At 41.1% G+C, this 23,141-nt stretch overlaps 1 protein-coding gene across 18 annotated transcripts in view; it reads right to left on the bottom strand.

The window, feature by feature from the left end:
* Nucleotides 1-23,141, bottom strand: part of SORBS1 (sorbin and SH3 domain containing 1) — a 129,110-nt gene that overhangs the window by 10,288 nt on the left and 95,681 nt on the right. For 11 of the 18 annotated variants that reach the window (XM_032231556.1, XM_032231561.1, XM_032231567.1 and 8 more), the window contains 8 exons: nt 17,609-17,710; nt 14,975-15,024; nt 13,153-13,310; nt 9,116-9,204; nt 4,814-4,981; nt 2,751-2,797; nt 1,294-1,408; nt 1,050-1,175 (listed from right to left, as the gene is read on the bottom strand). In XM_032231556.1, coding sequence (XP_032087447.1) covers nt 1,050-1,175; nt 1,294-1,408; nt 2,751-2,797; nt 4,814-4,981; nt 9,116-9,204; nt 13,153-13,310; nt 14,975-15,024; nt 17,609-17,710 — 855 coding nt within the window. The remainder of the gene's footprint in view (nt 1-1,049; nt 1,176-1,293; nt 1,409-2,750; nt 2,798-4,813; nt 4,982-9,115; nt 9,205-13,152; nt 13,311-14,974; nt 15,025-17,608; nt 17,711-23,141) is intronic. The other 7 variants (XM_032231557.1, XM_032231571.1, XM_032231572.1 and 4 more) reach the window with 3 other exon arrangements.

Genomic DNA, 23,141 nt, shown 5'->3' with positions numbered 1-23,141 from the left:
ACAAGCTCAACGTCTTAGCCACTGAGCCACTGCACCCCTATCTCCTTTCTATTAAATGCTTTTAAATTACCTGGTTTGCATTAACAGTGCCTTAAAAATGGCTTAACTTTTTGATCTAAAATTAAAATATTCAGAGACTCCAGTATAAAGTATAGCTCACAAAAATAGAACGGTTTTTAAAAAATGAGAAAGAAGTGATAGACATGCATATATTTTACATTTCACCAAAATAATTCAGACTAATTATTACATATACTGTATAATAAATACATATAATTGGCATTGTTTCTTGCCTGATATCTCTAGTATCAACAATAATTGCATATTATTTTGTCATTTAATCCAAAACGAATGCTGTAGAAGTGTAAAAAAATACACTTGTTGCATTGGAGTTCACATTATGTGACAACAAACCTCAAACCTTCCGTTTTTAGAAAACCCCTGTGCATAGTATCTTTTTTAACTTTTTTAAATTTCCAATCTGCTGCTTAGAACATCCATTTGCTATGCTTTGCAATTGAATTGATTGTCAGTAGATTGCATGAGGAAGAAATAATGTTAAGAGCCGAGGTGGCACAGTGGTTAGAGTGCAGTACTGCAGGCTACTTCAGCTGACTGCTAGCTGCAGTTCAGCAGTTCAAATCTCACCGGCTCAAGGTTGACTCAGCCTTCCATCCCTCTGAGGTGGGTAAAATGAGAACCCAGATTGTTGGGGGCAAGAGGCTGATTCTGTAAACTGCTTAGAGAAGGCTGTAAAAGCACTATGAAGCAGTATATAAGTCTAAGTGTCCTTGCTATGTCAGTATGAGATAGGGATTAAGATAACATGGTGGACATATGTGCAGATACAATCTAGATATAAGAAGGATGTTAAAATGTTAATTGTTTAAGTAAACAATTAGATCAGATATTAACAGAGACAGATGAAAAATTAATCAAGAAAATATACCGCTCTTTGTTAAGTATTAAGATGGAAGATGAACAAGTAAAAGAGACAATGAGAGAAAGAAATACTTCAAAATGGTTTCCAATAACTGCTATAACTCTACCTTCCTGAAGGACATTTCCACAGCAGTATCTCCACTGAAACTGAATTTGGCAATTGCATTTCCATATTCCAAGATTTGCAAGGATGACGTTTTTTTAGTTTGGATTTTTTCTGTTGGGTTAAGTAACTAAAAAAAAAAAAGCAAAAGGCATATATAAAAAACTTAAAGAAGACAGATGGTTTTGATCTTGTGTCAGCCTTGACCAGTCCTGACACCTTGGGTAGCTTAATAAACAAAATAGTACCTCTATGTAAGATTGCGGAAAGATGCCCACTCGGCCATGGTGTTCGCCTTCATACCAGTTCTGATCAATCGGCTTATAAATGTAAACAATATCGCCCTTCTGTAATGGGAGTTCCCTATGAATGACATATTAATTCATGTGTGAATTATTTTAATAAGATCTCATTAATATCACATTGCCAATACAAATATTAATAAGTTGAGAATATAACTGGAGGTAAAGGTAAAGGTTCCCCTCGCACATACCATATTTTTTGGAGTATAAGACGCACCTTTTTCCCTCAAAAAAGAGGCTGAAAATCTAGGTGCGTCTTATACACTGAATACAGCATTTTTGTCCCCCAAAACTCCACCCCCTTCACCAAAATGGCCGTGCATAGTTTTAGAAGGCTTTCAGAGAGCTGTAGAGGGCCGAAATGAGCAAAAATGGCCTGTTTTTTGCCCCCCCCCCCCCCCCAAGCAGCACTCTATAAGCTTCCATGCCCTTTCCTTAAAGGCTATCCATGCCCTTTTTTGACAAACAACGGGCCCGTTTACGTGAAAAACAGCCTGTTTTTTGCTCGGTCCCCCCCCCCCCGGTAGCACTCCTCATGACCTTTGTTTTTTTTTAAAAATGGGCCCGTTTTCACAAACGGGCCAATTTGGGGAGTGCAAAAAAAAATTTTTTAAACATTTCCTCTTCAAAATCTTGCTGCGTGTTGTACTCCGGTGCGTTTTATACTCCGCAAAATATGGTATGCGCTAGTCATTCCTGATTCTAGCGGGTAATGCTCATCTCCGTTTCAAAGCCAAAGAGCCAGCACTGTCTGAAGACGACTCTGTGATCATATGGCCAGCATGACTGAAGACCGAAGGTGCACAGAACACTGTTAGCTTCCCACCAAAATGTTCCCTATTTTTCTACTTGCATTTTTATGTGCTTTTAAAATACTAGGTTGGCAGAAACTGGGACAAGTAACTGGAGCTCACTCCGTTACATGGCGCTAGGGATTCGAAACGCTGAACTGCTGACCTTCTGATCAACAAGCTCAGCGTCTTAGCCACTGAGCCACCGTGTCCCTCAGATAACTGGAGAAACAAACATAAATATCTGTCCCCAAATTCTAAAGAACAGATTACATTGGGCAGTATTTAAAGACTGGGAGATCTTGGGATGGTGAAGAGATGGATGCTTGGTCAGAAGAGAAGTGAAAGAAGTTCATGAAATTAATGGATTTGAAACTGGAGGAATTAGAAGTGGAACTGAAATTGCATCTGGAGAAGGTTTTAAGAGAAAGAAGGAGATGGAGATGGCAAATGGAACAAACAGCTTGAAGATGGCAGGTCATGATAGGACATTAAAGAGGACAGAGAAGCTACTGCACCATTCAGTGGAGGAGTAATGCTGGAGCAATGATGGTCAATTGTCAGTTGCATGCATTCCCTTGGTCAGAATAGCTGAGAATAACCAATACTCACTTTAATGTCTGGGCTTTGAAGTCAAACTTCACTCTGGCAGCTCTCATCTAGTGGTTGAAAATAGCACAATTTTAAAAAATTGCCAAATCTTCAGAACATCGTTTGAAAGGGTATACACAGCATTACGAGCACACGGTCAAGACTTTCCTTTCTTAAATGTGTGGTGAATCTAGTCCCAATTCTTGAGCAACTAAGAGTGGTTAAACCTTCCTACAAGACCTAGTAGGGTTACTACTAAAATAAGGGAACTAGACTTTTCAAGGGAGATCGACTTCAGTCTTTCCAGCAAGTTTGCAAAATTAGCAGAATCAAAATGAATACCACAACTGAAGAATTTGTAGCCCTTATCAAAAGTAAAGGGGAAAAAAATTAAGAAATTTAGATGTGTTTGAGTGAATGGCTAAGGTAAAGTTTCCCCCGCAATGTGTGCTAGTTGTTTCCAGCTCTAGGGGGCGGTGCTCATCTCTGTTTCTAAGCTGAAGAGCCAGCGCTGTCCAAAGACGTGTCCGTGGTCATGTGGGTGGTATGACTCAATGCTGAAGGCACACAAACACTGTTTGTGTGGTACCTATTTTTCTACTTGCATTTTTTAATGTGCTTTCGAGCTGCTAGGTTGGCAGAAGCTGGGACAAATAACAGGAGCTCACTCGGTTACGGGGCACTAGGGATTCGAAACGCTGAACTGCCGACTTTTCTGATCGACAAGCTCAGCATCTTAGGCACTGAGCCACCTGAGTGAATGGTTAGACTCTCCTAAATGGAGAGGCAGTGATCAACTGAACTCTGACCATCCTACTCCAGAAAGCAACGGTCTGAGTTGCAAACATGATCCATAGAATGAAATGGCCTTCTGGGATGCGGAATGCGTAGCTTGGTAGACCCAGAGAAGCCAGGCAACACACAACACTCTATGAGTGCAGTGGAAGCCTCCTGAGAATTTCTCCAGAACTTAAGGAATGGTCATTTGTTCCTGATCACCTGGAATGAGTGGCAGGAAGAAATAAAGACAGGGATCTCCCCCCCCCCAGAAAGATAAATACATTTTTATGTAAAGCATGGCTGTCTTGTCACCCTGACTTCCAGTGAAGGCAAGTGGATCTCTTAATACCATGATGGTGAACCTATGGCACATGTGCCAGAGGGGACACGCAAAGCCCTCTTTGTGGGCTCATGTGCCATCGCCAGCTGCTCTTCTGCTTTCTGGTGTGCACATGCGCGCCGGCAAGATGGTCTTTGCAGGCACTGGAGCACCAGAAAATGGCCTGAAAACAGCCCAACAAATGGCCAAAAAAAGGCAATTTTTCAGGCTGTTTTCTGGACTGTTTCTCGGGCAGTTTTCAAGCTGATTTTTGGGCTGCTTTCAGGCCATTTGTGGGGCCATTTTCAGCCCATTTTTTTGGCCTAAAAACAGTCTGAAAATGGTCCCAAAACCAGTCAAAAAACAGGCCTGCGCACTGGCCAGCTGGTCTTTGGGTTTCCAGTGCTCCAGCGCACACGTGCACGTGCATTCTGGTGTAGGCACTCAGTGCCAAAAAGGTTCACCATCACTGCCTTAATCTCTTAACATAGGAATCTTTGCAGAGTCAGTTCTTTCTTTTACCTTTTTTTTACAACAAGAACGTTTATTTTGCCTGACCCTCAAGATTCTTAACAACAGGAACTACAGAAAGAACCGATGTTAGGGATGCACAATGCATAACCAAACTGCATGTTCAGGCGCCACAAGACAATTAGATGTCTAAGCGGATGGCACAGATAGAGAGAGAAGGAAGCATTCTATACAGTGCAAAAAGATGAAGCAAATGTTTGCAGATTTGCCATAAAAATAACTGCTGCTTTAAAAGAGGCATGCATCACAGTTGGGCCCAGGTATTCCTTACTTAGCAGACATGCATTAAAAGGCGCAGGTTTTCTGCAGGATTATGTAGAACATGGTCGAAGCAGGTTCTAAGTGAAAATAAAATCAACACTTGGGACAGCTAAACGTTGGCCAAAAAAGCAGAATGCTATGAGAAGCAGCTATGAATTGGATCAAGCAGCAGAGTGAGGCAACCACAACAGACCTCTGCCCCAGATTTCCTTTTGATTGTATCGTCTCTAATTAGAAGGTCCCCAAAGCGCTCATTAGTGATAAACTGATGGTGCGTAGGAATAACCCCCGTGTGCCTTCTGGCTGCAATATCAGCCTCTTCTTGCTCACGTTTAAGCCGTCTCTGGTCCTCTAAAAGTTTCTGCCATGAAATTGCATAAATGGGCAGTAAATCATCCAATTTACAGCAATTTAATATCGGCCATTAAAAAAAATCAATGAATTAGAAAGCAAAATAAAGAGTATACAATCTCTCCGCTACAGCCCCAAAGTAAGCTTAGAGAAACTATTATTACATCCTATATATTAAACTAGATTGAAATAATCAAAAAAAGAATAGTTGGGATGTTTGTAGAAGATGGGGCTGGTGCAGAGGTGGCATTCAGCCAGTTCTGACCGGTTCTGGAGAACCGATAGCAGAAATTTTGAGTAATTCGGAGAACCAGCAAATACCACCTCTGGCTGGCCCCGCCCCCATCTATTCTTTGCCTCCAGAGTCCCAGCTGATCAGCTGGGTCTTCTTTTGTTGCCCTGAACAGGTGAACGGAGCTGGAAAGCAGATTAGTGGAGTGGGGAAGGGATGTTGCAGTATCCTTCCCCCAGGAGTAGAGAGGGAATGGGGATTTTGCAGTATCCTTCCCCTGCCATGCCCACCGAGCCATGCCCACCAAGCCACACCACACCCACCAAGCCACGTCCACAGAATCACTAGTAAAAGTTTTTGAATCACTGGTCTGGTTCACCAGCCATTTCCATTATCCTCCCTCCCTCTCTCTCTTTCATGACAGTTACACTGATGATTTACTGCTTACATAGCCAAAATAGCCCTGCCCACAACAAGAAGTTTTTAGAAATATCAGTTTTTTAAATCAAGCTCTCAAAATACAGTCCACTGAGGAAGTTCAAGAGGGCAGTAAACTGGCAAGAGGAAAGCGGGGTACCAGCTTCCATGGCAAGGATTTCATTTCCACTGCCAAGCAGCCAATCTTTCCTTCAGTTTCTCAACCACAAAGAAATTGTTAGAACAAAATCCCTATGGAGAGGAGCTGCAGCCTTCAAACATCTGGATAGTTGTTCACAGAAAGAAATCCCCAGTATTATTGCCACTGCAATAATGAGATTACTATTATGTTACCGCAACACTATCCCAGACAATGCTGTGTAGTAATCATGCTCTGTAGCAGGGGTGTTAAAGTAGATTTCATTGAGGGCCGCATCAGGGTTGTATTTGACCTCAGAGGGCTGTGGTGGGTGTGACCAGGGTGGGCGTGGCCGTCCTGTCGAGGGAGCCTGTGGTGGCCCAAGCACTCTGCCAATGAAAACGGGTTCTGAGCTCCGTTTTCGGCTGCCAAGCCTCCTGCAACCTTCTGCCAATGAAAACGGAGCTCGGGAGCCTGTTTTCACTGGAAGAAGCACTGCAGGCCCTTCACTGTTTCCGTAGGCCAGATCAAAGTTCCCTACAGGCCGAATCTGGCCCCCAGGCCTTGCCTTTGACACTCTTGGTCTATACTAACTGCATAATTTAAGGTTAATTGTTGTTTTTAGACTGGAAACACATTCAAAAAACTTCAGAGCAAGAAGTGAGTGCAGACTTACCCTAGATACAAACATGACAGGTATAGCTATAAATATCCACTTATCAGAAAGAGAGCTACCTTCCCAGAGGAATTCTGTAGAATCCCACCATGTTTCTTCAACTCAAGATGATGCTGAAGGCTGATGTTTTGCATTGTAAGTAGCACATAAACTTCCTATGCCACTTTTTAAAAAACAAACAAAAAAACTTACATTTGAAGGCTCAGGGAGCCTGCTAGATATCAAGGGGCACAAATGCTACTCATGGGCACCATCACAGGATAATCAAATCAAAGACTGAATTCCAAGATTGTCTTCTTGGAATTCAGCATCACATATTCAAGGGAGGGAGGGGGGTATTTTTTTTAATGGCATTCTCTAAGATTAAAAGCACGAAAACAGAATCAGATTAACTTGCTAAAAAATTTCCTTCTCAAGCTTAGGAGACATTCAAGAAGCTTTCACAATTCTCCTTTTGTAAAAACTATTTTTGTGCTTGTTTCCCCAAAAGGTTAGATTGAGCACAAATTTGCTTTAAGTTAATCAATCTATCAATCTATTAATCAATCACATAATGATAAACAGGATTTGCTTGCCATCTTTTAACAAGCTAGTGACAGGATGAAGGCACAAAATACCAATTTCTAAAGGTAAAAGTATGAACAAATGCAATTTTACTTTAGAGATTCCTGCTGTTCCCAGTCGTCAAACAACTATAATTCTGTGATCAATGCATCTTAACCATTTTTGTTTTGCTCCATTCCCTAACTGTGTCAAGCAATGAGAGTCCCATCACTCCACAATGAGTGATGGGGAAATCTTCCTGTTCTTTGTTGATTGAAACTCTGGAGGGAAGGGAAAAGATCCCCATTAAGTTGCTCCTCTGAATATCAGGGTTGGGCTGCTACAGCGTCACCTGGGTTCGGGAGAACCCGTAGCTAATGTTATGGCCAGTTTGGAGAACCTCCAAATCTAACCCCTGGCTGGCCCCTCCCACCATGCCCCTCCCACGAGTCTCCACGCAGCCCGTTTTGGATTTGAGGTAAGTGCGGGGCCAGTGCAGAGGCTCATGGAGGGAGAAAAACAGGCCTCCCAGAAGTCCTGGAAGGCCGGAAACAAGCCCGTTTCTGGCCTCCGGAGGGCCTCCGAAGCCCATGGGAAGCGGTTTTCGCCCTTCCAGAGGCTAAAGGAAAGCCTTCGGAGCCTGGGAAAGGCGAAAACACAGCCCCACCACCTTGTTGCATGAGGCTGACTAGGCCACACCCATCATAGTCATGCCCACCCAGCAACCAGGCACCCGTTGCTGAAATTTTTGAAGCCCCTCCTGGTCTTATGCAAGAGAAGGAAATGAAGTGGACTGATTGGATTCTGCAATGCTCTTGCAGATACATAACTACTACTTAATGATGGTCCAGATTTCCTATTTTTAAAGCAGACACAGGCAACCACTCCGAACTATGGCAACATAGAAATGATGAAACACTTGCATCTCAAGTATGGGATGCAGATAGGTAAGTCATGGATTTCATTTTATGACATGTTTATTTTGTCACTCCCCCCCCCCTCCTTACCCCTATTGCAGATACCTATGGTTAGAGCTGAACTATGGTCACCACAGGTGCTTCAAGACTCCATCCAGGGGTGGTGGGCTGCTGGGGGTTCGCAGGGGTTTGGGAGAACCTCTAGCTAAGATTCTATGCCAGTGTTTCTCAACCTTGGCCACTTGAAGATGTCTGGACTTCAACTCCCAGAATTCCCCAGCCAGCATTCGCTGGCTGGGGAATTCTGGGAGTTGAAGTCCAGACATCTTCAAGTAGCCAAGGTTGAGAAACACTGCTCTATGCAGTTTGGAGAACCCCCCAAATCCCACTCCTGGCTTGCCCCGCCTACCCCACTTCTCCCCTCCCAGGAGTTCTCATGCAGCCTGTTTTGGATGCAGGTAAGTGCAGAGGCTCGGGGAGGGTGAAAAAACGAGCCTACTGGAAGTTTGGGAAGGCTGGAAACAGGCCTATTTCCGGTCTCCAGAGGGCCTCTGGAGCCTGGGGAGGCTGTTTTCACCCTCCCAGAGGCTCAAGGAAAGCCTCCAGAGCTCAGGAAAGGCAACCCCCCCCCCTTCCGCCTTGGTGCAGGAGGCTAACTAGACCACGCTCACCATGGCCACCCCCACTCAGCAACCAGGCAGAGAACCCCTCGCTAAAACCTTTGAAGCCCACCCGAGGCCATCCCTCATGCAATTATTTCTTTCTTACATAAAGCAACAGAAAAAGGGGGGAGGACTTGTACAATTGGCGAGCACAGCAACCAACCTGGGAAGGAGACCAATGATAAACCATTCCCAAACTTTGCTGGACTAGTTAAGACTCACTCTGTTCTGAATGCCTTACTTTGAGGCTGATCTCTGTACGCTTACTTCCAAGTGAGCAATATTGCACTCATTTTTGCCACTTGGTTGTCAACGATAGCTAAACCTTTTGATGCAAAATCAGCGGTTTTCTCTAGCACTCTGTTCTTTAGCCCTCCTGCTTAATCTCAAACCTTTTCAGGTGCTGCTGTTGATCTATTTACAAATATATCCCAATCTTAAATTCCCAGGGCAATTAATAAATGTCAACTCAGAAGTTTTGCTTGTGATCAAATACTGTTCCACTTTTCATCCACCATATTGATTTTGTGAAAATATTATCCGTAACGGGAAAATTACCTCTTTATCACTGCTGCGCTTTTGGTACATTTCTTCAGGACTCTCTACATAATCGAGCGTTGCAAAATGTCTCGGTGATTCTGAATCTACTTCAAAACAACACAATGTCATTAAAATAAATGTATGAAAAGAACCAAGGAGAAAAAAAAACCCCACAACCTTTATTTGGATCAATTAATTTAGAACAGTATCTTATTTTGCTAAACAATAAAGCAAACAAACTACCGTGGGAACAAATTTAAAGAACAATAATTAAGCCCATCAAAACACTCATAAAAAAAAAGAATTTCTATTCAACAATTATCATTTAATGTTGCTGAGGAAGGGTGCTTAACTGCATGCAATAATACTGACACATATACACTCACCCATACATATACAGATAGATGTGTAAGGTAAAAGTAAAGGTTCCCCTCGCACACATGTGCTAGTCGTTCCCGAATCTTGGGGACGGTGCTCATCTCTGTTTCAAAGCCAAAGAGCCAGCGCTGTCCAAAGACATCTCTGTGGTCATGTGGCCGGCATGACTAAATGCCGAAAGCGCACAGAACACTGTTACCTTCCCACCAAAGGTGGTTCCTATTTTTCTACTTGCATTTTTACGTGCTTTCACGTGCTAGGTTGGCAGAAGCTGGGACAAGTAACGGGAGCTCACTCCATTATATGGCACTAAGAATTCGAACCGCCGAACTGCCGACCTTTCTGATCAACAAGCTCAGCGTCTTAGCCACTGAGCCACTGCGTCCCTGATAGATAGATGGATGAACATAAAACAGATACTTCACAAGAATTGGAAAAAAAACACGTTCCTAGACGTTGGGTTTATTAATGTTGTTCCTTAGGGATGATGCAAATTACAAGGGTTTTAAGCTGGTTTCCATAAATAAATCACCTTCTAAATGATGGCATTTGGGACAAACTGCTTTGATGTTGATTAGAAGGATAGCAGAAATGATTTCTCAGTAGCTGAGCCAAGTCCTGAAATGTAAGCAGGACAGGACATACAAGGAAAAGAACGAACACAGTAGAGGGGGATTAAAAAAAAAAAACCAGGAAAGGAAAAAGAGGTAGAAATGGTAAAGTACATCCAAATGCCGCACCCAGAGTATGTCCTGAGTTTCTTTGGAAGGGGGAGGGGATTCTTGATCATGTTGGAGTTGTATTAGGAAGCAAAAGGAAAATTACCAAACACATTTGCAATGTCCAAACAAAAACAGAGTAATTTGGCTGAGTTTCAAGATTCAGAAAGTGGCTCATCTTATGACAATTATCTGAACAGAAGAGACATTTGGGAGTGGAGATTTTTTTTTCTTTAGTGCTTGCCCATGTCTTCCTGCTTGACTGAGGGCAAGTCTGGACAATGATGGATTTCTTAGGCACAGCTGAGGAAACTGCACTGATGGACTCACAAGATATTTCGAGGAAGCTGGTATTTCCTTTGGCAGACTCTTTTCCTAGCCATCTTCCTTGTTCAATGGTGGGAATCAAAATTTTTTAGAGAGTTGCTCTGTGGGCCTCCCCAGGCTCCGGAGGCTTTCATTGAGCCTCCAGGAGGGCAAAAACATCATCTCCTGGACTCCAGAGGCCCTCCAGAGGCCAGAAATAGGCCCGTTTCCAAACATCCAGAACTTCAGAGAAGCCCATTTTTTGTCCTCCCAGGACCTCCGTGCGGGCCCTGCACTTATGTGTCATCCAAAACAGGCCACCTGGAGACTCCTGGGAGAGGAGGGGTGGGCAGGGCCAGCCAGTCCTTGGCATAAATTGTAAAATTAGCATCCAGTTCCCTCGAACTGGTCCGAACCAGCTGAATCCAATGCCTGCTCTTGTTATACCCTTAATATTGTTACAAGATTGGGATGAGGTAACAGCTAAATTGGCAATATCCTTTGTGCCAATTCTGTTTAAAAAATCTGCAAGTATTGAAGAGTTAATATCATATAAATGCAGCAAGTTAAGAGAAAGTATGCTTGGAGCTCTATTCCAAAGTCTTCCAATTAGGCTAGATTCCCTTCTTTCTTTCAGTCAACCTCAAACTGGGATTCTTTCACACTACAAAATCAAATATCTTCCAACAGGAGTCCACTTTGATTGACTTGATGTGTGATTTTGTGACTGCTTGGTAAAGTCCTTTCCCTTTTTTGGATGCTTGTGGCTTACTTTCAGCACAATCTTTTTCTTGCAATTAATTAATAAACTGTAGAAGTTTTCACAGCTTTCTACTTTCCCGTTAGTGAAACATGACCAAAAAATAGGTGGAATAGTAAAAGCTTTGCATTTGGAAGAAGGGATATGAGCAGTGCAGACATTTCCCTCTTACCTGATGCAAATCTCTTTCTGTAAACTTCATAAAGTGGAATGTATACCAAAACTGCTCCAATTTTATGAGCATCCTGAAAAATCATGCTAGGTTTATTTTCTGGCTGGGTCTTTATTTTGGGGAAAACAGGGTAATATTTCAATAAACATTTGATATAACTCTAAGCCATTTAGAAACTATTAAATAGGTGGCAATAGAATACATGTATAATTTTTAAAAAAACAATTTGTTCCTGTAATAAAAAAAATCCCTTGTGCTTCATGTTATTTTTAGTCAAAGAATAATGAATTTTATCTTCGTTTTGAATTTTGATTTTTAAGACATTAACTATCTCACTGGATTATGTGATCTATAATCTGCTGAACATCCATGACAGCTTCTCATCCAACTCACTTATAAAACCCAGAAGGTCAGGGACAAATTTCTGACGTTTCACTTGCTTCTTCTCTAGAACTAGGTGAGAAGAGATGGATGAGAACTCAGAATAAGAACCCTGCCCTAGCTCTGCACCAGCGTAATTGTCTTGCCTCCAAGAGAGAATGAAGTAGCTTGTAAACAAGTGATGGCATGAGAATGTTGTCAAATGCTGTGCTAAAGCAAACCCCTCGAGGCCTCAAATTGTCCCATAAACTTATCGTGGAAGTCATTCATTTAAAACTGAATAAAATTGGCTTGGCAAAAAATTGTTTTGACATACCAATTACCAACATCTGGTAATATTCACATTGTTTCCAAGCTACTTACAGGTTTAGGATCTGCTCTAGAAGGTCCCTTCTGTAGTTCCCAAATTCTCTTCTTTCTCCTCTTCAAAATGGAGGTAACATTAGCTTTCCTAATGTCACCCAGAACTTCATATAATCTTGGGAATATATTTGATAAACTTTATAAAGTTTGATGGTTTTGGCAAAACATCAAAATGTTCTTTCAAAACTCTGGATTAATTATTCTGAATGTGGAGATTTAACCTCATAAACTTGGATTTCTGAACAGAGCCTATTTTAAAAAAACACAGAAAGCAATTCATCTTCCACTGCTATTGCTTCTAGTCCTTCTGAAAAAAATGAATTTTTGATCACAGAAGTCTCACAGATTTCCAATCACAGAAGTCTCACTAATGCTGTGACACCAAACCAAGGAGGAGAAATGATTTAGTCAGCACACTCTAAATCAGAGGTCAGCAACCTGCGGCTCTGGAGCCACATGTGGCTCTTTCATCCCTCTTCTGCAGCTCCCTGTCACCAGTTGGCACCACAATTTTGAGAGGAGCTTCCGGTTTTGGGGGGGGCAGGGCGTGCCAGGAGGAGACTCTATGGCAAGGGGCAGGTTTTCCAGTGAGTTCCACAATTGATAGGGCTTTAGAACAGGTAGAGGAAAAAGGATGCCGTGCTAGGAAGAGACTCTATGGTGGGGAAACCGGATTTCTGGTCGGCTCCAGAATTGAACAGGGGGCTTCCAGTTAGGACCTTTGTGGCTCTTTGAGTGTTGTCAACCCCTGCTCCAAGTTAATGACAGTTTGATAATGATCACAATATTAAGGGTTCATATGATAATGAGCCAAAGATCTGTGATCTCATCATCCTTTCTTTTATGCAAGCTGCTGTTAAATGCAAAAATATTCAAGCTTGTATTTGAATTATGACATGTGGAATCTTGGTATAAGTGCAATACCGTGCTATGCATTTACTCTTTACAGTTTGATCACAACAATGTTCACCTTTACCTTTTGTGGATGCTGAACTGGATGGACGCTTCAAGCCACTCAACCCTTGCAAGGGGATATCTCCTCCTTCCAAAACACTTTTATAAATCAGTCTTTCATTTCCCAGCCCAGTGGAATGTCCAAATTCTGTTTCCAACTCTTTTTTTACAGGATGGCAGCTGATATATAAGAGGGAAGACATATTTTCTCAGCAACTAACAGCAAATTATTAAACAAAATATCTAGACAGACACTCAATATTCTGGTACCCCAAGAGAACTGCTCAAGGCACCTCATAAGTTAAAGGCAAAGCTTCGCCTCGCACATATGTGCTAGTCGTTCCCAAGCTGGGACAAGTAACGGACGCCCACTCCATTATGCGGCGCTAGGGATTCGAACTGCTGAACTGCCAACCTTTCTGATCAACAAGCTCAGCGTCTTAACCAGTGAGCCACCGCGTCCCAAGGCATCTCATACTTCCAATTAATTTCAGGAGTTGCACAAAAGTATACACTCCATGGCAAGCATTTTATGACGCAGATGATTTGAGTCATCACAAGACAGAAAAATGAGTGGAATAAGGCATCAAATGAAATGCTTTTAAAAAGTTCAGTCCAGACCCTCACTAAATTCAAATATTAGAATACCCACTTTTTGCCATTTAAAACATGAAAATAAAAAAATAACTATTTTTTTAGATTGAATTCTTTTTTTGATAAGATTTAATATTAATCTTCTGGTGTCAAATATTTTCAGAACCTGCAATGAGTGAAGTATATTTTGGGGCAGGAAATTTCTCTGACTTAGGTTGACTCCCTCTTCCTACAACTCTTCCTTTATTGGAATTTACTGCTCTCGATTTACCAATACAAAAGATCTGTCTATCTCTATCTTTGCCACTTTCCACTGAGCATCTGAACTCTATCTGACAAGTGTAATTAACCCCTATGCCAGTAATGGCTAACCTTTTTGTTGTTGTGTGCCGAAAGCGCGCATGCATACGTGCCCACACCCATAATGCAATGTGTGCCCGACAAACCCTACATGCCCCTGTGCATGCACAGTTGACTCCCCCCTGTCCCCCATTTTGGGTCTAGCAGGCCTCCCCTGCAGCCTCCTCGGATCAAAAATGGGCTGTGAGGGGGATGCCTGCTGCACTCTCCCACACACCCCACATCCATGCGTGGATGATCCCCCCTGTGCATGCGCACACATCTCCCGCATGCACACCCACACATGCGCAGCAGAGACCCGAAAATCAGCTGACCAGCGGGAAGCACACGCGCATACACGGCCTTATGCTTTTTCAAAGGAAACAAAGTGCTCGGTCAGCCATAAAACAGACATAAGGAATGTTGATTCAGAGAAACAAAGTCCTTGGGAAGCAAATCAGGCCCAACCTCCCCATCCTTAGAGTCTGCTTCCAGCTCTGCTGACAGCTGGCGGGCCACAACACCGTCCTTATACTCAAAAGAATTAAGGCAGGTCAATCTTAGATTTCTTTCTCATCTCCTTGTCTCTTTCAAGGCTAAACAGGCATTGCTTATCTGAGCAGTATGCTTTGTGTTGCTCAGCTGAGTCCAAAGGATTGATTTTAAAAAAACACCTGATCAACCCTAAATCTTTTATTCTAAACTTTTCAATTAATACGTCAATGGCCTTTTGTTCATATTAACTTTAAGCCACATGGATGAACAATATCCACTGCATCCCACAAATTTAAGGAAAGGACACGTGCAATTCCTATCCTGACATGTCATTAATAACCCTGTAAAGCCTAGAGAGGTATTTCCAGCACTCCAAAACATGAACTGAAACATCAAAGAAATTTTTCAAAACTTACGGAGACAACTGCTCTGAAAGGCTTTCCGGCGGTGGGGAGCTTGCTGCATTCTGCAAGAATCCAGACAAAGAAGTAGTTACTAAAGGACACTTTAAGCTAAAGCAGAAGACAAGATATTATTAACCTCTATCTAGAGCTCAGATTTTTTTATTATAATTATCAGGTCTTATGCCGGATTCTGAAATAGTTAATAATCTGGATTTCAGATCAGAGAAAATCAGAGAAAATTCATCAAATTCATACACTCCATACTGTAGACATAAAGCTTCCTTTTTTAAAAACAAATATGTTTAAACTTAATCAAAATATAGAGTTTCGGTTTTAAAACTAAATTGAACTTCTACAAGCTGGAAATAAGAACAACTCGGCAATATGATCTCTCTATATTTGTCTAGCAGTGTATAAAAACAAAAGAGCTTCTGAAATGCTGATTAGAGGAAGGCTGGGGAAAAAGTGAACATGCATTTAAAAGGCGTTATTTTAAAGGATCAGCAGAATGGCTATATGACACTTACAAGCACAAAAATTATGTATGAATGAATAAGCAAGTAACAGATTTCTATTCAAAGGATTTCTGAATGGCTGTGATTCATTGTGGCATATATTACATTCAGAAAGTAAAGGAAGTTCAGCTTCAAACAATGGACACAGAAGCCCTAGTCCTCATTACAGCCCTTCCATCAACCTTAGACTCATGTGAAAATGGAAAGATTCAATGGAGCACAGGAGGTGGTGAGAAATTTGTGATATTTCCCTTCAATGGACAACAGATTGTCTCAACTGCCAAAGTGGAGCTAGGAACCTCCTGATGTTAGGCCTGCAGCCATTTTTTCTTTCTATTATTCTACTATGCATTTTCTATTATGGGAAAAAGAGAGGGGGGATTGTAGGAGTGAAATGTGATGTAGCCATAACAAAATTCTTTCTAGATAACCAAGGTCATCCTTTGTCTTTACACCTCTGCACCTGACCGGAACTGGATAGGTGTAACTGCCAGTGGAAGATTGAACCATGTGATGGACTTGTGGGTGTGGGGGCAAGAGCTTCAACTTTCCCGGAAAAAAACAGGAAGCTTTCAGATTCAGGTTTTCCCAGGTGTGCCAACATGGCTCACCTGGAACTTTGAGCAATACTTTGCCTTGGACTCTGATTGACCTTTGGATGCTATTTGGAACCCTGACACCTGACATACCAGACAGCAGTGCCAGTCAACTTGCAGATTTTATAGGTTTTCCTCATTAGAACAAATGAAGAGGCAAGAAGGCACTGCAGATTGGAAGCAGGAAGGTTTCCATTTCATAGACATTGTCAGGAAGCAGTCATCCCTCTAGCAATTTTTTTAAAAAAAAATGTCTTGTATTCAAACACTGTTGAAAGCAAAGTAGGGATCCTTAACCTTATTGTTTCCTTGGACTGGCTCTGATGATACATACAGAATACAGAATAACAGAGTTGGAAGGGACCTTGGAGGTCTTCTAGTCCAACCCCCTGCCTAGGTAGGAAAATCTACACCACTTCAGACAAATGGTTATCCAACATCTTCTTTAAAACGTCCATTGTTGGAGCATTCACAACTTTTGGAGGCAAATTGTTCCACTGATTAATTGTTCTAACTGTCAGGAAATTTCTCCTTAGTTCTAAGTTGCTTCTCTCCTTGATTAGTTTCCACCCGTTGCTTCTTGTCCTGCCCTCGGGTGCTTTGGAGAATAGTTTCGCTCCCTCTTCTTTGTGGCAGCCCCTGAGATATTGGAAGACTGCTATTGTATCTCCCCTAGTCCTTTTTTTCATTAAACTAGACATGCCCAGTTCCTGCAACCGTTCTTCATATGTTTTAGCCTCCTAATCATCTTGGTTGTTCTACTCTGCACTCTTTTTAGAGTCTCCACATCTTTTTTACATCGGGGGCGACCAAAACTGGATGCAGTATTCCAAGTGTGGCCTTACCAAGGCATTATAAAGTGGTATGTACAGTACCTATAGAGAACTGGGTGTCCTTATTCTTAAATTCAGAACTTCTGCAGTTCTCCTACATTTGCCTTCTATCTGCTATTAGCTTTCCTCTGCCATGTTACCCTGTTCTCTGGTTGTTCACAGCAACCTCCATCACCAAACAGAAAATGGCAGGAAAGAAGAGAATGTACAGTATGGGGTTGACACAGTTTAGGATTGTATCTGAAGATAATTATTACATGCTACTAGTTATACCGATTACCATAACTGGGGAATGGTTAGCATACAATAAACAAATACTGTAGGAGTAAGACCCCCCTAACACCTCGGGGTATGTGTGTGTTTCAGCATAACTCTGGAACGCCTGGGCCGCTGAAATGAAAAGTTTTGAATTATATGTATAGTGTCAAATGACAGTACTTTTGATAGTGATAGTGTGAATTTTGGATTCAAGTTCTGTTAAGCTACAGCCTGTTATGCCTTAAAGTGACTTCTACTGTACAGCACAGTGGTGTTGCCATGGTAACGGCTTCACAGTACTCCACAAGGGGGCTCCCTCTAATACAGGATTGTGATAAGTACATACCCGGGCTATGCCGGGTTATCAGCTAGTTGCTTATAAGAACAGGTGATATCCAGCAACATCTCCAGTAGAAAGTTTAGAAAACAAGCAGTGTGACATACCTTCAGTTGCTTTTGATCTGGGGCTTTATAAAGCTCCTCCATTTTGCCTATATCTGCATCTAATTCAGTATGATAGAGGCAGTGGTTTTTTCCTGGATCAACCTGGTTAAAAAGGAAAAGGAAGAAAAGGCTGAAGAATTGTCCAACACATTTAATAAGAAACTATGCCATACATAGGACAACAACATTTGAATACTTGCTACATATTCAAATACGGCTTAGAAGATTCACTGCTGAAATTTTCAAGATCAATTTTCTCCTAATTTTTATTATAAAATAAATTTAAAATGCATTCATACTAGGAAAGATTACTACATATCACAAAAATAAAAGATGCACTGATCTAGCGAAGATTACAATATTTTGGGGTTGCAGTCCATCACATATATTTTATATATATATAGGTTCAATTAAATTCAAAGCACTCCAATTCAAACACTGCTACAGAGGGAAAGATAAGCTCTAATATACACACACACAACTATATTGCATACATTATATATTCAAATTACCTTTCTATCCTCTCTAGTAAGGATAGAGCAATCTCCAGGAGTATAATCCCATATCTTTTTTGGAGGCTGATGGAAAGCAAGAGGAGGAAATGAGGAAATGAAGATAAAGAAAGACATCACAGAGAATATGGAAACTCAACTAGTGCAGAAAGAATATATTTTGGGGGAAACTGGGTCAACATCAGAAATAAAAAGTGAAAAGAAAGAGAAAGTAAACCTGCTCTAGAACAACACAGTATAGCAAGGAAAACTGTGCAGCCTTGTTCTGGTTCGCTTGAAGCAACAGCTTTATAACTACTACTAATCTCTATGATCCTCATAGGAACAGTAGCTTAACAAATACAATTTGATGATGATTTCAAAATGATAATTTTTCCCCAAAAGAAAAGCAAACAAGTATGTTCATTCGATGTATAGTTTTTACAATGTACAGTATAGTTCTATTCTTATGTATTCTTCACCAATAGTTTGCCTACTGCATTTTACATAATTTATCCTCCATGATTCAATAAGAATCTCATTCAGCGATGGATGAGATGCCATGACCTTATTTTCAAAATCCCAGAGACATTAGAGTTAAAAGTTTCTGGCATGTAATATTTGGAAGGCTTAAGGGGAGAAATATAATTATACAGAAACAGGGCAAGTTCTATATAACCCCCAGAAGAGCAGGCAGGACAGGGGATCATAGGGCCCTCAGTTCTGTTTGTTGTAATGCAGGGGTGTCAAACTCAATTTCATTGAGGGACGCATCAGGGTTGTGTTTAATCTCGGAGGGGGGGGGAGGATGACCAGGGTGGGCATGGCCAACTTGACATCATTCGTGTCGGGGCATCTGTGGTGTAGAGGTGAGTTCGGACCGGTTCCCTCAGCTAGACACGCACCCGAACCGGTTCTATGCTCGACAGCGCCATCTTGATTTTCTGTTCTGCACATACGCAGAAGAATCTTCATTGGAAAAATGTTGTTTTTTTCCCTTTTCTAATGTGCTCATGCACAGAAATTTTTAAGGTGCAAATGAGCACGCGCAAAAAAATTGCATGCCGAACCGGAAGTAATGCGGGCAGACACCCACCCCTGCTGTGGTGCCCTAGCACTCTGCCAGCAAAAATGGGCTCCCGAGCTCCATTTTCAGCTGCCATCGCCTCGTGCAACCCTCTTACCAGCAAAACTGGAGCTCAGGAGGGCTGTGTGGAGCGCTCCCCCCGAGCTCCATTTTTTTCAGGCAGAAGCACCACGGGCCAGTCCTTTGCTGTTTCTAGGGCGTTCCCATGGGCCAGATCCAAGTACCCTGGGCCTTGAGTTTGACACCCCTGTTCTAGTGTGATTCTCAGCCAGAAGGAGTTTATCTATATCAATTATTGAATATGAAGACAATTTATCAAATATCAAAAAGTATTTTCCCAACTTCCTATCTCATAAGGCCTTTGAAAAATATCTTGCAGAAATCTTGCAAATTGGGTCAAAGAAACAAATCTTGCAAATATGTAGATTATTCATTGAACTATGGCTCAAAAAAACTCCAATCAGAAGTATCCAACCTAATTGATAGATACTCAAACAATCATGAAATCATCATATCAAATTTAAAATATCACTTTATTACTTTTCATTTAAAACAATAATATGATTAAAAATTCTAATAATGGCTAGTTATTACACTGTGAATTTAGCACTGGATTCTCTAAAAGCCTGAATTTTTTTTTAAGAAATGAATATTTACTACTACAAATCTATATCTATAATTTACCATGGATATTTGGAAAAGTTGGAGATAGATCCCTTATTCCTTCTAAGTTTTGAAGTATCTAGATAAATTCATACATATAATGAATGGGAAGATAAAGGATTGCACAGATTTAGGGATGAAGCAGTTATTTCTGGTGGAAGTATTTTATTGAGTTGGTTTTGAAATTCTCTGAATAATCAAATCTTGGATTGTCTCTCTCTTATTTGAAAGTTGAATCTTTTCTCCATAGTAAGCTTTACCAAACCTCATCCATTGCCACCCTTAAATTTTTTGATGAATAGTTCTAATCAGTGGTGAAATGCAACCTGTTCAGGCTGGTTCGCCCAAACTGATACTAAAAATGTTACTGCTTTACCCGAACCGGTAGTAAAAAAATGCTTTTAAAAAGTTTTTTAAAAAGTTCCGACAATCAGCTGTGCCCGCGCGATTATTGGAACTTTTTAAAAACTTTTTTAGCATTTTTAACTGGTTCTTTTTAACTGATAGTTTAAAAAATGCTTTAAAAGGTTCTGACGATTGCGCAGGCACAGCTTATTGTGGCACAGCTGATCATGAGAATTTTTTAAAATGTTTTTTTAAGCATTTTTTAACTACCAGTTCGGGTGAACCGAATCACTTGATCATCACTTCCACTGCCAGCTTTGCAGAAGGAAAATCAATGGGGAAGCCAGCAGGAAGTTGGAAGTTCCAGGCTAGCAGACAGGTAAGGAGGTTTCTGCCAGGTGGGGAAGGAGGGGCTGTATGGAGGGATGACGTGGAGGTTGGGGGGGGCATGGCAATGATATACAGATTGATTAGTGTCGGGAGGGTACACAAGTGATAGGAAAGTAAATATCTCTGAAAACTCACTTCAAATTATGATGATATTTTAGACTTTTTCTTGAAAGTAGAAAACATTCTGGGAAAAGGATTAGGGATTTATAAATAGGCATAAAATTCTTGAAAGCCATGAAAAATCAACCCAAAGGATAATAGCAATAGCAATAGCAGTTAGACTTATATACCGCTTCATAGGGCTTTCAGCCCTCTCTAAGCGGTTTACAGAGTCAGCATATCGCCTCCAACAACAATCCGGGTCCTCATTTTACCCACCTCGGAAGGATGGAAGGCTGAGTCAACCCTGAGCCGGTGAGTCAACTGAAGTAGCCTGCAGTGCTGCATTTAACCACTGCGCCACCTCTCACTTGGACTTTTTTTTCCCTGGATATATGTGTGCCTGTATGTCAATATCGACTCTGGACAAGTCCCTGCAGTTTTCTTGACAAGGTTTTTCAGAAGTGGTTTGCCATTACCTCCTTCCTAGGGCTCAGAGAAAGTGACCGGCCCAACATCATCCAGCTGGCTTGGTGTACAAGGTGGGACTACAACTCATGATCTCCCAACTTCTAGCTTGGTGCCTTATCCACTACACCGAATTGGTTTCCCCCATATATTTTCTAAAATTACATAATATGTAATAGTTGTCCATGGAAATAAATATAATCATTGATAGATTTTTACCATTTCCAGTGGGCATTCAGTTACTCATTTTGCCTCAACCGTTATAAGTTATGAATTTTACTGTTGGCATAACTTTCTGCAATAAATTATCAACTTTATCATTGAAAATATCAGAAAACCAAAGTACATCTTTCTTGGGTCAATCATATTTAAAAATGTATGAAATTATTTTGGATGAGGAATCAACCCAACAGCAAAGAGCTTTGATAGTTTTATTCAAATCTATTTCCCATTTCTTAATGACATAAGCAAAGCTTTTCCCACAGTTTACACTGGTATAGACAAACATCTTTTTGAATAGAATTAACAAATATGGATGTTTGAAGTTTTTTGTTCTCCAATTTGTTTATTTACTTTTCTTTCAGTCAATTTATACGGTTGCCCATCCAGCAACGGTCACTACAGGTCACTAATGTATATTAAAAATTCAAATACAACCAAATGAAAATAAATATTTGAAATGCAGTGGTTGGCATTTCCCTGGATTCTCCTTTGCCTCTTCAGAAGACAGGGACAATGTGTGTCATCCTTCAGGCATTTGATACATTACCAAGTTCTCCAGAGTTTGAAAAGGTAAAATCAACAGGCTGATGCAATTCATTCAGACTTAAGAGATTTAAACTCATTAAAATAATAGAATTTCCATGTCTCAATCTGCACCTTCAACATGCCCTGATTCTCTAGGTCAGTGTTTCTCAACCTTGGCAACTTGAAGATGTCTGGACTTCAACTCCCAGAATTCCCCAGCCAGCGAATGCTGGCTGGGGAATTCTGGGAGTTGAAGTCCGGACATCTTCAAGTTGCCAAGGTTGAGAAACACTGCTCTAGGTGGAATATACAGTGTCGAGAATTTTACAAATTGTTAATGAAATATAATGTTATATTTCTACCCAGTTTCTTCTAGGAGGTTTAAGAAAGGGTCTTACACAGGGGACCATTTCATCTTATAATTTGGCTTTCCTAAACAACAAATGTTCTTATGTAGACTAATTCAGATTCATACCCTGGCCAGTATCTCTTTTCACTTTTACCATCGGGCAGAAGACACACAGAAGTATAACCAGCCGGACAAACAGGTTTAAAAACATCTTCTATCCATGGGCTGTCAGACTCTTAAACACAATATAGCACCACAAACAGATTAATATGATAATTTCACTGGTGCCAGTGTAGTGTGTAATATGTATATACCATGATATAAGATCATACACCAGAGTAATATACATGTTGCACAGAATATGATGTACATATGGAAACGAATAACTAGTTTTTCCCCCCTAATTACCCTGTTTCCCTGAAAATAAGATCTCCCCAGATAATAAGCCTCTCTGAAAATATTGCAACATAGCAGCAGCCATGAGGTGACCACACTCGCTGCCTCTTGCACCTCAAAACTAATAAGACCTCCCCGAAAATAAGGCCAAGCGCTTATTTCAGGGGTCAAAAGAAAATAAGACTCTGTCTTATTTTCAGGGAAACACGGTACTTATATAAGGATTACTCTTTATATTATTCATGTTGTCTTGTATTCTTGTTATTGACTCCACACCAGTACAGGCTAAACCAATTTTGTTGTATACATGATGTACAATGACAATAAAGGCTTTGAACTCTGAACAAAAATATCCAAATACTATTACTTTGTTCCTTAAACAATAGGATCCTGGGGAGATTTCTGCACAGCAGTACAGAATTTTACATATAGGGGAGAAAACTACCGTTTATACCAAAGTGCTTGAAATGGTAAAGAAAAGCTGAGCCTTGGCAGGTA

The sequence above is a fragment of the Thamnophis elegans genome, chromosome 15 (assembly GCF_009769535.1).
Source record: "Thamnophis elegans isolate rThaEle1 chromosome 15, rThaEle1.pri, whole genome shotgun sequence".
In the NCBI taxonomy this organism is placed as follows: Eukaryota; Metazoa; Chordata; class Lepidosauria; order Squamata; family Colubridae; genus Thamnophis; species Thamnophis elegans.
This window is presented reverse-complemented; position numbering and strand designations above follow the sequence as displayed.